This window comes from Lichtheimia ornata (assembly GCF_029851405.1).
Source record: "Lichtheimia ornata isolate CBS 291.66 chromosome Unknown scaffold00012, whole genome shotgun sequence".
Taxonomy (NCBI): domain Eukaryota; kingdom Fungi; phylum Mucoromycota; class Mucoromycetes; order Mucorales; family Lichtheimiaceae; genus Lichtheimia; species Lichtheimia ornata.
Genome location: NW_026695332.1, coordinates 21953 through 36746, shown reverse-complemented (window position 1 = coordinate 36746; position 14794 = coordinate 21953). Strand labels below are relative to the sequence as shown.

Genomic DNA, 14794 nt, shown 5'->3' with positions numbered 1-14794 from the left:
CGATGTGCTTTGTTCAGTTACGTATTACTAAAACCCCCACGTTTCATGCCAAAAGTTTGAGCTACAGGCACCTTTATGTTTGTAAGCATGATGCTATATGGAAATTGGTCTTTGTTCATTGTGATAGGTGGACCTGGCAGAGCAAGATGCAGAAAAAGGACCTCTTTGGGTAACTCAGCTACTTTGCATGACTGGAAGGATGGTAGGATGATAATGCTTACTATTGACAATAGCCCATACATTGCGAGCTAACAGCAATTTCCTCACAATCGGCACTGTTGTCCATTCTATGACATGTGAGCGATTCTTCTCCTCGAACATTCATTTCCATGATTCAATTATCTTGATCCGAGCTGATTTGGCTGAGCTACGGTCAAAGAGAGATGACGCATCGATCCATACATCAGCATACATCCGAATGTCTCAGCTGATTAATCCTTGTTCGACCGTAACTCAGCAAATCAGCTCGGATCAAGCTACTTGAATCATAAAATTCTCGGCTGGTACGAGCATCATTCCCATCATTGATTTCGCAACAATGCTGATTGGATAAGTGGCTATTAGCTGCCAATGTACTTGACCTGAAAACGAGGGTTGCGTACCTGTCGTACATGGTCCCTGAAGTCCAAACTTTTAACCCAGTTACACAAGGAGTCCCTCTGCATCTTTTTGCTCTGCGGGGTCCTACTTGACAATGAACAAAGACACTCTTCATATAGCATCACGCTTGTAAACATAAAGGTGCCTGCGCTATCTCAAACTTTACAATGAAAACGTGGGGTTTTGCCGAGCAATGTGCTCGGCCCGGCCAACAGCACCTTGTGTGAAAGTTTGGCGTTCAATGTCGCAAACAGCCCAAAAAATATTTTTTGGTCGTCGTCGTCGAGGTCGACCCCTGGATCAGTTTGGCTGGTGGCGACGGCCAAAATCTGGGATTGGCCTGAATGGACTTCATAGTTTGACACAAGGTGCTGTGGCCAAACTAACTTAATTTGTTCTCATAAAGACCTCACGTTTGATTGTAAAGTTTAGAGATACAAACACCTTTATGTTTTACCTATCCGGTAAGCGTGATGGAGTTGCTTTTTCCTAGTGGATGATGTCGGCTGAATTAACGGAAAGATGAAGAGCTGCTGAGTGTAATGACACGTGGTAGTTCCACACGAGCGTCCTTGACAGATTGTTGCACAAATGGATCATGATCATGTTTGCCTTGAGGAAGGTAGGTAAGTATACAACATCCAATAGTGAAGGTGTGTCAAGGTTTGTGTATGGCAATAATGACTCCATATCGCATTTGGATTCTGTGGAGTGTCGAGCTGCCTAAAAAGTGATGCGCACGGACCATGTTTGATGCCTTCATAGCCGGGTTAGAAAGCTACGAGGGGCATGCCACATAGTGTGTATGTGTTTGATTGGTAATGTGGAATTCACGTTGCCTCAAGCAGAGATCAAACCACTCTTTATTCATGATGCATTCGTTGGATGGGTATTGCTATTCGAGAGTCACATACATAATGCTGGATCAACAACAATACCAGCAGTACACGATGATGATGTATATTAACGATGCTTTTATTCCTGAATACCCTATACTTTTACTGGAACTATATCCATAATAACATACAAGATAATACGTAATGACTTTGGGGTAAGTGGTATTGTGTGGAAGCTCCCGACTCAAAGCCGCGAAAATCAAAGCCTGGCGCCTTAGCCATTATGAGGTATGGGGGTGTCCATGGAGACGCCTCAATTTTAAGTTCAGCTGCGTCGCGACCAGAGACAAATTGCTGCGGACCACTTGGCAACCTCCACCTTTTTCCTCCCAACTCAATCGATCGACTTGCATGGCGTGCGTGCTTTTCCTACTACCACGATGTTTTGGCCAAAGTAAGTTGTTTCTATCTTTTCGTTGTGTTGCTTGTAATACTCACATGCCTTGTTTGCAGCGACTTGGGGGACCTAATGGTGTGCATTGGAAACTCTTTGCCCCCTCACCAGCCCGGTTTCCACACAAGGCTTCCATGAATCCCAGCAGATCTTGATAAGGAGGTAGCGAGGATGTTGGCCATTCCTCGTAAACTGGCTGCCCACTACGTGTCGGCGTGTTGTATGGGCGTTTGGCCGAGGACGAAATGCAGACCGGTAGCAGTGTCCAGGGTGCACTAATAAAAGACCGCTATCCAAAGATACCAACAAGTGGCTCTTGTTTGGGTAATGCCAAAGGATTCATTGGAAGGAAACTAGGAGGGAAGATAAGTATTCTTACACCTATTTGCTCTCGCTCACCAAAAACATGCTACACTTTCTATCTCAAAGACACAAGCATGGTTTCTTCCAAACGAGGTTTTGGCGCGTCAAGTCCCGGCACCTTAAAGTGGTTACAAGCGCCTCGTCGACCTGGAATTGGTGCCTACAGGTAGAGGTTGGGGATGGTTGAGTAGCGACCTTCACGTTGGTCATCCCTGTGAGTACTTTAGCCTTGGCTTTAGGAAACCAACAGCTACTTGTTTATTCTAGTATTGTAATCAATAAACCATGTTCTTTGATTAAACATCTATTCTTGTCTTTGCATGTTTGATAACGCACTATCAAGTAGCATTTGATTGATCTTGTATGTAATTGAAAATGATAACCCATGATCCTAGTGGTGCTATTATGGTGTGCTCATCTTATCTATCCACGTTGTCGTGGTATCGATGCCATCATTACCAAGTTTCATTCCATGCATTGTTTTATATGTAACCAAGTCTCTAATTTTTATCCCGCAACTAAGACACAATGCTGTTGAAATCATGTAGTGGAACAGCAGCCCACATTAATCATTAAGTTGCTGTAGTACATAGCCTTTGCGAGATGCATCATCGTTGCGCTTGATCCAAATGAACGATGGTGTGCTTATCCTTATTACAAGACCGGTCTCAGAGCCACTTTTATTATCCCATCGTCTAAGCTATGATCCACAAGCAACAATAAGAAGGGAATAAGCACTACATAGATAATAGCAAGTATCCGAAGAATGATGCTTCTTGCCACCTTGTCATGGTCGTCTTCATCCATCATAGTCGCCGTAGTCATGACTGCCATCCAAGGCACACATGTACGTATCAATCAATTGGCCTTGATGACATTATGATGATGCGCCACCTAAGTTTGCATAAAACTAGGAACATTCTAAATACAAATAGCAAAAGTTGTTCAATATACGAAAGGATATTTATTGTATTTAACCGTAAATGCAGAGATGAGTATGCTACTACGTAGATAACATTTGTCAGATGAAGGGGTTTGGGTGAATCATCGAGCCAACCGGTGTCATTGTGACATTGTATTCTTGGTTACTGCCGCCATAAACATCTTCATCCATGATTGCAAAATAGCTGCTGCGTACATTGACTCTAAGTATCCGAGTATCACCCATGGCTAAGATACAAGCCCTCTCGCCAATGCCATCCCAATCCATCATTTTCCCCAGCCTTGTGCACGTGACATGATCCTTCCTTCCTGCTGACGACGTCCCAAGTAATCACAGTATCATTCCCATTTCATCACTGCACTTGATTGTACCCATCCATCCATAACCAATGCAAATCAAACATGTTGGTTGAAAAGAGTATGTGACGGCTGCTAATGATATGCTTTCTTTTCCATCGGCTGTCGGTCAATGACTTCTTCGATCATTCTCTATAGCAGCTCAACCAGATGAAGATCGCTTGTACTGCGGTGTGTATTTGATAGCTGGTATGGCATCACCCATAGGGATCCGTTTGTATTAAAGCAAGTTGCTACACGTAAAAAAGTTGCCTCTATACAATGGCTATCTGCTGTTCACGTGAAAAAGGCTGCAAGGCAAGTTGCTGCAAGAATGCTGCTTGAGACCCTTGCGAATAGCAGCTGCTGGTGCGTTTAGTCGTGGAAGAGAAGCGTGTGTTGTAGTAGAGTGGCAAGATCTGTGATGCTGTTTGAGACAATGGCGTAAAGACCTTGCTAATAGCAACTGCTGGAATGAACGCTGTTACGATTGGTTGTGGCAAGAGGAGTGCGCAAGACATTGTGTAGTAGTGTCAAAAGACGCGGGTGTTGTTGTGTGGAGTGTACATGCCATGGAACTTGCCATTCAGTCGAAGGCTTTCGGATCAAGGCAGTTGTAGGGTTGACATGGTGGGTTGAAACAGGACAATCGTTCGCAAGTGGTAGTTGTATACTTGAATGGGGCAACAGTTGAGAATGGGAGGAAGAGAGAAGAAGTTGCGGGAGTGGAAGGAGTGGAGGTCAGCGTCGGATTCATGATTTATGGAAATGTATGTGTTATCTTGGGATTCCCCATCTCGAACCTGAAACTTCCACACACAAGATCCTTTCGATCATGCCGAGCAATATCGTTCTCATAAAGACGCCAGGGCTCATTATGAAAATTTTGAATGGAAGCGAGAGAACACAAGTAGGGTATACAGTTCATTGGCATGCCCCCTGTTCCAGCGTAGGTCATCCAAAGCCTCTCGGCTCAAGGCAATTGAAGGATGGAAATGATGGGCTAGAGTAGGAGGATCGTTCATATGCAGTGGATTGGGAACAACTGCAAATAGGAGGAAGCTGTTTTAATCATGAGTTTACGAGCGAAGCGAGCAACTCGCCTTTGTTGGTATAAGGATTATGTCCCCAATACAGCCATAGTATTATGAAATGAAGAGCCGATCTAAGCAAGCAATCATGACCTTTCGAACACGCACATTTTCATATCTACTTTGCTTATCAAAAGGGTATGCATTACCCAATGCTCTTGGATTAGCTTTACAGTATTTTCCATCAAAGATCACTATCAGAATCAGCAATAGGGATAGTTGGTGTGTGCAGCTCATACCTAGAGTACGAGGAACGAGATTAGCCGATAATCCAGCATAGCAGCATTATGTCTAAATGCTATAGCTATCGTCAGGCCTTGTCATCCAAGCTATCATCATCGAGCACAACCAATGCACGGGCAAAGTTTGTACATGGCTTTCACAATGAAAGTGTCTGTTGGTCAAAAACAAATATGCAGGGGACATTTTGCTTTCACACAGGCACAGCCGCTGCACCATTGCTTTGGCTTTCATGTTTGAAATGGTCACATGTACATGCAATCTCGTATAACAACAAGCATGAAATCAATGCTGATAGGATGCTGGTCACTAGTACATACACGGAAACGGATTTATATACGGCACAAGCGGTTGCACTTCGTCTCCAACTATATATGCACATCCGTAGCAAATGCTGCATATCGGATGATCATATAAAAGGAGTGCACTTTAAAGTTTCTCCATATATTTGGCGGGCATAGCCGCCATAATTTCTTGCCCTGGTCTTGATGATAAATAAAAATGGGGCACTGTAATCGATAAAATGGACCCCTTAAAGGGGAACATCCTCCCCCTTACAGGGCAGTTGACAGACAAACAATGCATTCCATTATCATCAACATGGTATCTACAAAGACAACGTGTGATGGTCATCCATATTATTCGTCTTTGGACATCTCCAAAGCTATCAGCCAGCATCGTTTGGTGATGAGTGTTTGCTCTAAGATCGGCGTAAATCATTGGCTAACGATTACCTATAAACGCCCGCATCACCATCATCTCTCCTATTTTGAGCAACAACGACGTTATCGCTGGTGCTATGTGCCCAATCGCTTATTGCCATCTGACTGACAATTCGCCACAACTTTCAGGTGCTAAGCTTGATATCAGCGCGCTCTTCAGCTGTTGACTCCTATAATAATCAGATGTCACCTCCTTTTTCTTGTGGAAAGGGCGTGGTTGTCCATTTACTCTCTCATTTTAGAACGTTTAGCATCCTATTACAATAATAATGATGTTGTTATTATTAGCAGCTTGCAACCCTCACAGCTCACAATGGATCAACAGGTTGCGTTCACAATGGCTGCTGTTTGGACCATATCGGTATCATCCAATCATAGCCCAGGTTGGATTGGCATAAAGTTGACTTTTAGCAGCACCCAAGTTTTACAAGTGCACACGCAACGTTTTACAATGATGTCTAGCAGAGGTATGGGGCCATTATATACCATTTGACAAGATGGTGGCAATGCATCATTCTACATTCGATATACTGTATGCAATTTGTAGGGCAAGCAGCAAATTGACAGCATGGCTACACAAGTTGCCATGCGACCACTCGTGCAACTCTTATCTAGTTTTTTCTGCCATATCTCTCGGTCGCTTAGCAGGTATCGAGTATTGCTGTTGCACAACAGGTTTGTTGCGTATACAAAAGGATATGGCATATATGCCACCTTATAAATTTTTGGGATACGGATATTGCTTGATCCCTCCCCCCACATTATATATACAGTACGCCTTTGTGCCCGCCTGTGCTCTTTTTCCCTTTTTCTTTTTTCTTCGCTTTTACTTTTTTGATCGACCGATCAATACACTTCACGCCTCATCCAATTGTTATGCTACCCAACGATGTTCCTTCACCACCTTGCTCGCCATCCAGGCTTGTCCATGCCATGGAAAATCGAGAAGGCATCGTTGCAAAGCAGTGTTGGGATGGCGTTGGTACGAATGAAAAGGATCATCTTTTACATAGCCAACCACCATCACCAATAGCAGCAATTAACTTGGTTTCAACTTCAAGGAGCACCCCACGACCACTGCATCGACAACGCAGCTTCGTTGTCTTACGACCATTTCCTGCTAGGACACCAAGTATGACATTGATTCGACACCGTAGCACAAGCTGCCTAAAGAAAACAGCATCAGATGTTCACTTGTTGCCTCGCCTTGAAAAGGAAAATGCCAACTTGCCACCTCAGGTATACACACATGCCGTCGCATGCATACATGAGACATCAACTCATGCATGAATTTTGAGTTACAATCGATGTACTTATTTTATGCTTGTAATTAGGATTCGATTAGCTTTATCCTTGCACAAATCGAAAGGCAAAACGTTATTCTCGACGAGGATCCAAAGTCTGTGTGCATTCAATCAAACGAGCTCAAGGCACAATTGTCAACGATGCATCAATTAGTAAATGACTCTAGCGAGGATAACATCGATTGGGAATTCTGGACAGCATTGACAGATGACTTTGGGGCTGTAGCGACCAAGCTTCCACATCTCTTATCAGCCAAGCTCAAAGCAGGCATTCCCGACAAACTACGTGGTGTGATTTGGCAAGCCATGTCTCAAGCATCGAGTTTGCATTTAGAGACCGTGTATGGCCAATTGGTTGCCGAGCATACGCCATATGAACGAGTGATTCAACGTGATCTAGCACGCACATTCCCTACCATTGACATGTTTAAGCAAGAAGGTGGTGATGGTCAACAGGCTCTGGAACGTGTACTTAAGGCATACAGCTTGTATGATGCTCATGTTGGCTATTGCCAAGGCTTAGCATTTCTCGTTGGCCCCTTACTTATGAATGTAAGTATAAATCCATGCACGTAGCATTGCACTTTCATATCTTACATAGGCTTGTAACCTTACAATAGATGCCAGAGCAGCAAGCATTCTGTGTCTTTGTACGACTAATGGAAACATACGAAATGCGTACCATGTTTACACTTAACATGGAAGGACTTCAATTGCGACTATACCAATTTTCTTCCTTGCTGTCACAAATGTTACCCGAATTATCAGAGCATTTGGCATATCACGGTGTGCATCCACCCATGTATGCATCCCAATGGTTCTTGACGCTTTTTGCATATGCATTTCCAATACCATTGGTGTTACGCATCTACGACGTTGTGTTTGCAGAAGGTGCAGCTGAGACTATAATGCGTGTTGCCATTGCTATATTACAGCGATCAGAGGAGGCCATCATGCAGCTGACCGAATTTGAGGATATCCTAGACCACGTTACTACCAAATTGCATCAAGGCAACGATGCCAGTCAAATGATCAATGATGCCATGCAACTCAGCGGTCAAATTACACGTGAAAAGATGGATCACCTTGCACAAGAATATATGCGAGAGCTCGAAAACGACAAAAAACAAGCTGATCAGGTGCTTGCCATTCGCTTTAACTTTTGGTCGCGTTCATCTAGTAAGAAAAAGAAAAGCTTAACCAAGCAACGTGCATCTTCTACATCCTCTGGTTCATCTACGAGCAGTAACTATGCGTCACCCATTACACCACAACCAGCTCAGCAAGTGGAGCAACAACAGCACCACCTACCAACACATGAAGACACAGCTGCACTACACCAGCAAATTGAGGAGCTCCTATTGACATTATCTCAAACCCAAAGTGAGCATTTACAAGTCAAGCAAGAGCTTGTACAAGTGCGAATGGATAAGATGGATATTGAGGCTGAGCGGGATGCACTACGAATGACAGTGATGGATATGGAAGGTGATCCTCGCGTGGAACTTGCCAAACTCAAAGCGGCCCATTTTGAGTTACAGCAACAAAATGAAGAGTTGCGACATGAAAAACAAATGGCCAAGGATGCACAGAACCAGCTTGTCGAAAAGATAGTGAATATGGAAATTAGGATGAATGACATGAAACAACAACACGAGGAAAAGACACACGAATATGAGCGGCGACTAGACCAAAGCATTGCTGATGAGCGGTGCCGAGAATTAGAAGGTTTACTAGCGGAAGCAAAATTAAAGATCGCCGAATTGGAGACGTGTGGAGCCACTGTAACTCGCCACAACAACATCAAAAGTACCAATCGCAGAAGTTTAGACCCGGTGGCTCTAGCACAGCATAGAACGACCACGGCAACGACAACGACGACTGGTGGTGGCAATAAAAGATCAAGTTTCTATGGCCGTCTATGGTCATCGGTTACCTCGTCATCAAATACACCGCCCCAAGATACACCACCCACAAGCCCAATATGAAAAGACCAAAAAGCAAAATCACCATCATGCCCTTTTATGATTTCTTTTTTAGTATGGATATCTCTTTTTTTCATTTATGCCCTGCAATATATACATTCTCTTTAAGCCAATGTGCCAATGGATGGCCATATCTATTTTCCCTCCCCCTTGATTCTCCTTATGACGTGCCACGTATCAATGACCCAATAAACCTGCAACATCTCAATGGACAATGTGCCACGTCTATCGTTTCTCAGATACCTGTCAAAAAAGACTATGCATTCAAATGCCGCTATCCAATCATTGTACGCTACATGGCTGATGCTCCACGAATTTCGTGATTTATAAACTGAGTCGGCGCGATATCAAGCACAAGACATCTCCCTCTTCCCTTTCCACACACACACAACACATACACACAATGCAGCGACAGCGTAAGGCCACATTAATGTTGGCCCTCTTTGCAGTCATGTGTGCCTTGTTCATGGGCATTCAGACAGCATCGGCCGCAGATGACAAAGAAGCATATGGAACTGGTAAGTAAAGAATGGGGGAAAAAAGGGATCCATGTGGATGGCAATGGTTGTTTAAAGCAACATTGATGATTAAAATGGGTTTATTGTAGTTATTGGTATCGATTTGGGCACAACTTATTCTTGTGTTGGTGTACAAAAGAATGGACGCGTTGAAATTATCGCCAACGACCAAGGTCACCGTATCACTCCCTCGTATGTCGCCTTTACAGATGATGAGCGTTTGATTGGTGATGCCGCCAAGAACCAATACGCCGCCAACCCAACTCGTACCGTCTTCGATGCCAAGCGTTTGATTGGTCGTCGTTACAATGACAAGGATGTCCAAGGTGACATGAAGCATTTCCCCTTCCGTTTGGTGAACAAGGGAGGCGCTCCCAACATCAAGGTCGAGGTCAAGAATGAGGACAAGACGTTCACCCCTGAGGAGATCTCTGGTATGGTGTTGCAAAAGATGAAGGAGACTGCTGAGGCATACTTGGGCAAGACCGTGACCCATGCCGTTGTCACCGTTCCTGCATACTTCAACGATGCTCAACGTCAAGCTACCAAGGATGCTGGTACTATTGCTGGTCTCAACATCTTGCGTATCATCAACGAACCCACTGCTGCTGCTATCGCCTATGGCCTTGACAAGACTGGTGGTGAAAAGACCGTCCTCGTTTATGATTTGGGTGGTGGTACCTTTGATGTCTCTTTGCTCTCCATTGATGATGGCATCTTTGAAGTGTTGTCTACTGCTGGTGATACCCATCTTGGTGGTGAGGACTTTGATAGCCGTGTCATGGATCACTTTGTCAAGGTGTGGAAGAAGAAGCATGGTGAGGACATTACCAAGGATTTGAAGACTATGGGCAAGCTCAAGCGTGAAGTTGAAAAGGCCAAGCGTGCCTTGTCCTCCCAAATGTCCGTTCGCATCGAAGTCGAATCTTTCCACAAGGGCAAGGATTTCAGTGAGACCCTCACTCGTGCCAAGTTTGAAGAGCTCAACAATGATCTTTTCCGCAAGACTCTCAAGCCTGTTGAACGTGTCCTCAAGGATGCTGGTGTCACCAAGGATCAAGTTGATGACATTGTCCTCGTTGGTGGTTCCACTCGTATTCCAAAGGTCCAGAAGCTTCTCGAAGATTACTTTAATGGAAAGAAGCCTTCCAAGGGTATCAACCCTGATGAAGCTGTTGCTTATGGTGCCGCTGTCCAAGGTGGTATTCTTTCGGGTGAGGAAGGTTCTGATAAGGTGCTTCTTTTGGATGTCAACCCATTGACTTTGGGTATCGAGGTAAGATTGCCATCGTTGGAGGTATCCTTTCTTTGTATTAATCACCTTGAATATAGACCAGCGGAGGTGTTTTCTCCAAGTTGATCCCCCGTAACACTGTCATCCCCACCAAGAAGAGCCAAATTTTCTCCACTGCTGCCGATAACCAACCCACTGTGCTTATCCAAGTCTATGAAGGTGAACGTGCCATGACCAAGGACAACAACCTTTTGGGTAAATTCGAATTGACCGGCATTGCACCTGCTCCTCGTGGTGTTCCCCAAATCGAAGTCACTTTTGAAGTCGATGCAAATGGTATCTTGAAGGTCGGCGCTGCTGATAAGGCATCTGGCAAGATTGAATCCATCACCATCAACAATGACAAGGGTCGTCTTTCTCAAGATGAAATTGATCGCATGGTTCAGGAGGCTGAGGAATTCGCTGAGGAGGATCGTCAAGTCCGTGAACGCACCGAGTCTAAGAATCAACTCGAGAACTACATTTATACTTTGAAGGGCCAATTGAGTGATGACTCTGGTGCATTCAGCAAGATCGCTGATGATGACCGTGACGCCATTGAGGATGCCATCCGTGAGAAGCTCGACTGGCTTGATGATAACCAATCGGCTGCCAAGGAGGACTTTGATGAGCAACGTGAAGAACTCGAGTCTGTTGTCAACCCCATCACTTCCAAATTGTACGGTGCTGGTGCTGATAGCGGTAGCTCTGACAACTATTATGATGATGATGATACAGCTCACGAGCATGATGAATTGTAAAAGTTGATAATACATCTATAAATATATCTGATTTTCACAATTAACATTCGTTGCAAGTGGATTATGATTGCATTTGTATGGCATGGCATGGATGCGAATCCAAAGTATAGTAAAAAGGGGTAGATTATATTAAAGAAGCATTGAAATGAAGATTGAATGACCCAATACCGAGGTTCGTATGCTGCTGCACTATTAACTTTTCAGGTACCGCAATGGTACACGTGATTTTTTGGTATACATCATTCATGCATACTTTACAGTAAGAGGCATACAACAAGGGACCTTGATTTCTTATACCAGCATACTTCACCATGTACCTTGTTGATCTGTTCGCAAGCTTAACACACACTCGAATAGCCAAAACTCTTAATGGCACCTTTTGTTTTGATGAGATCGAAAGCTATCAATGGCATGTGGTTATCGTTGTTGACGCACCTACCACCATGGTAAACCATTGCTATACCACACACATACTACGCGTCTCAAACCAGCTGCTCTCGTGGCAAATGAGGATGTTGACTAGCAAATACCAATGATAGAGTATTCAAAAGTGCGAAGATGAGGAGGCCGTTTGTTACGGTTAAGGCAAGAGAATGGTGGAGAGTGAGAACGCGATCCATGTCAAGTGTTTGTGTTACCTTGGAATCAAGGCTTACATTATTATCCCTTACCTTATTGGTTTCTTTTACCGTGGAGAGCACAAACCGATCAGGCTAACGCACCCAATAATGGTAAAAACACGGTCATGTGTGCTATGGGGTGTGTATGCTGGGTGCTCATTGATGGGTTGCGACATGGCCCGAGCCCAATAAAGTTTCTTCATTGTTACACTGTCATTAACGAGAAGAAATGTACATAGGCAAAAAGTTGGAGAAGAGAGGAGCAATAGTAGCGGATTTTTTTGCCGGGATGCGATCGATCTTATAATAAGAGTGGCCCATCTAAGTACATTGCCCCATGCAGCAACTCGCCAATTAAGGGTGTGTAACCCGATATCCAATTTCTGGGAGTCTTTGTGATCCAGGGACCCTTGGTATGTGTGATGAGGGGGGCGACACAGCACATTGTGTATCCTTCTATCGTTTCTTCCGCTACAACTCATGCAACTATAACTTGTATTGCATTGACACTTATACCCGTTGAAAGATGCTGTATAATTGAATGCAACCTTGCTTACGCTTCGCAAACAAGATTCATTGGCTAATTTTATGTTGGATTTGATTTCTATGGTATACCACCATCAATCCAGAAACGCGGTTGACAAAACTCGTTACCCATACACTAACTTTATACGATAATAGATATAGCAATGATCAAGCTATACAAGCATGCTGCGCGTGTAAAATAGAACACTATCGATCTCGGAAGTATCTCCCGTGGTGTATCATGTTCACGCATAACGTGAATGAGGACGTATGCCAAAACGAGCCATTTGGCGCTAAAAGGTGAATGGCCCGTGACCCACTCCCTACTACAAAACTTTTATTTTCCATGTCACAAGCGAAAAAAAGAACGGGATCAAGAGACATGTAGAGTATACGAGGATCGGGTGCTGCCCTACGTACATGTATCGCATGGATCTATGGACTTACTAGGAAGGTGTAAATCGATTAAGCTCCATGGCATAGAGCACATGCTCAAGGTGCACAGAGAGAGAGACTTGTAAAAGAGAGGATATCAAGAACATGGTTTTGCATAAGATGTCACCCAATGGGTTGTTTACTGTTTTTAGCACACGTGAGCTAGGTGTAATGTTGTTGGGTAGCACAAAAGGAGGCTGGCTAGAGCAAGCAGAGTTTGCGGCCATTGTGCCGGTTTATGAAAGTGCACAGCGTCATGTTCATTATGATCAACGATGACAATCATGAAGGATAAAGAAAAAGGGGACCTCTTTTTCATTGTTGGCCAATGTAAGGCAATAATCCGAAAGCGGGATTGAAAGGATGCTCTTTATGCATGATGTTTATCATGATCGACCACCCAATGCAAAACGCAGCAAGCAGCAAAAAAGAGGGGTCAATAAGCAATAGCCTACAAATCCACACCATTGGTTCTTGATGATGTTCCGCTTCTCACCTTAACCAATGCTACCTTGCAATAACACGCCCGCTAATGTTTCAACTAGATGTTTCTCAATCTCAAGCCCTACCTTGTCAGGATTTTCAGGCACAAGGCACGAAAAGCAACATGTACGCTATGCGCTACTTTTCTTTGTCTCGGATCTCACGGCTTGTTTTTCGGAGCTGCGCTTGTGTCCCACCGATTTTTTTTTTCTTTTTGCTTTTTGGATACACACCGACATTGGGCTGTGGCACGTTTAACGGGATCCGGAAAAGGTGCAACGTGGCTGTAAGCGACCAAACAAACCAATGACGTAAAGCGGGTTTTCATCCTTCACCCGACAAGAGAACATTCCTTGAAGAAATTACAATGCAGTACAGACATAGCAGTTCTCAAACCAATTACCATTACCACATGCTCATCAAAAATATGGGAGAATTAGAGTAAAGTTTAATAGGATTGGATGCTGGATGCTTTCTAGTGAAGTTTTTTTTACATATGATGACACAAAAGTAGTAGTATTATGTATAGGGTAAATGTGTTTGTGGAGAGAATTACATAAAAAGAGAGAGAGAGGATGAGCATAATATTGTACATATGAGATGATGTTGGCCGGCCTGCCATGGTAAATGATGGTGAGCTTGTTGAAGGCTCGTCTATGGTTGATGAAATTCGGTGTGATGGAAAGATGTAATAGATGGATTGTCACGGCGTTTGTTCATGTTGTCGTTATCGTCGTCATTCGTTTTCGTGCATGGATGTATTTCTGTCATTCATTGACACGTATTTAAGAGGACGTTCACGCGATTCAGCGCGTTAACAAGCAGAATTAGGCTTCTTTGGGCACATCCTAAATGATGATGATAGGTTAGGAACACAATGCTTCGCACACACGTGATTGCATTAAAGGTACTTACATGGAGTAGTGACCCTTTTGGCCGCAATGGATGCATCTTCCGTCAGACATGATAGGTTACTTAGGGATATAGCGTATGCAAAAGCGTAAGAGGAGGTGGCAATTAAAAAAGTAGTGAATGAATGAGGATATTGAAGATGGCAAATTGGGCCTTATATATACTCTGTGAGGGAGAGGCTTAGTGGCAAGTGAGCAAAGAATGACCAACCCGTAGGAATAAACGCCGCCGATCCCACACGTGGCGATATTGTCATACACTCATTTCATTCGTGCCCCGGCTTTATTAGGGCGGCCCTTTTGTACAACATATCACGTCCACTTGCATTTGGCCAATCTAATCAACCACCTTCCTTCCAAACACCGACCAATGGCGGGCAAACGACACGTGGCAT

General features: G+C 44.0%; 2 protein-coding genes across 2 annotated transcripts; both read left to right on the top strand.

Moving 5' to 3' along the window:
- Window positions 1-6460: 6460 nt before the first annotated feature.
- On the top strand, window positions 6461-8876 carry O0I10_003554 (uncharacterized protein; the record flags this gene model as incomplete). The annotated part of the gene is made up of 3 exons (XM_058483623.1): window positions 6461-6823; window positions 6919-7440; window positions 7509-8876. The coding sequence occupies 3 exons, from the start codon at window positions 6461-6463 to the stop codon at window positions 8874-8876; spliced, it is 2253 nt and encodes a 750-aa protein (XP_058345421.1).
- A 400-nt stretch (window positions 8877-9276) lies between these two features.
- Window positions 9277-11425, top strand: O0I10_003553 (chaperone DnaK; the record flags this gene model as incomplete). The annotated part of the gene is made up of 3 exons (XM_058483622.1): window positions 9277-9391; window positions 9481-10667; window positions 10724-11425. The coding sequence occupies 3 exons, from the start codon at window positions 9277-9279 to the stop codon at window positions 11423-11425; spliced, it is 2004 nt and encodes a 667-aa protein (XP_058345420.1).
- Window positions 11426-14794: the final 3369 nt, after the last annotated feature.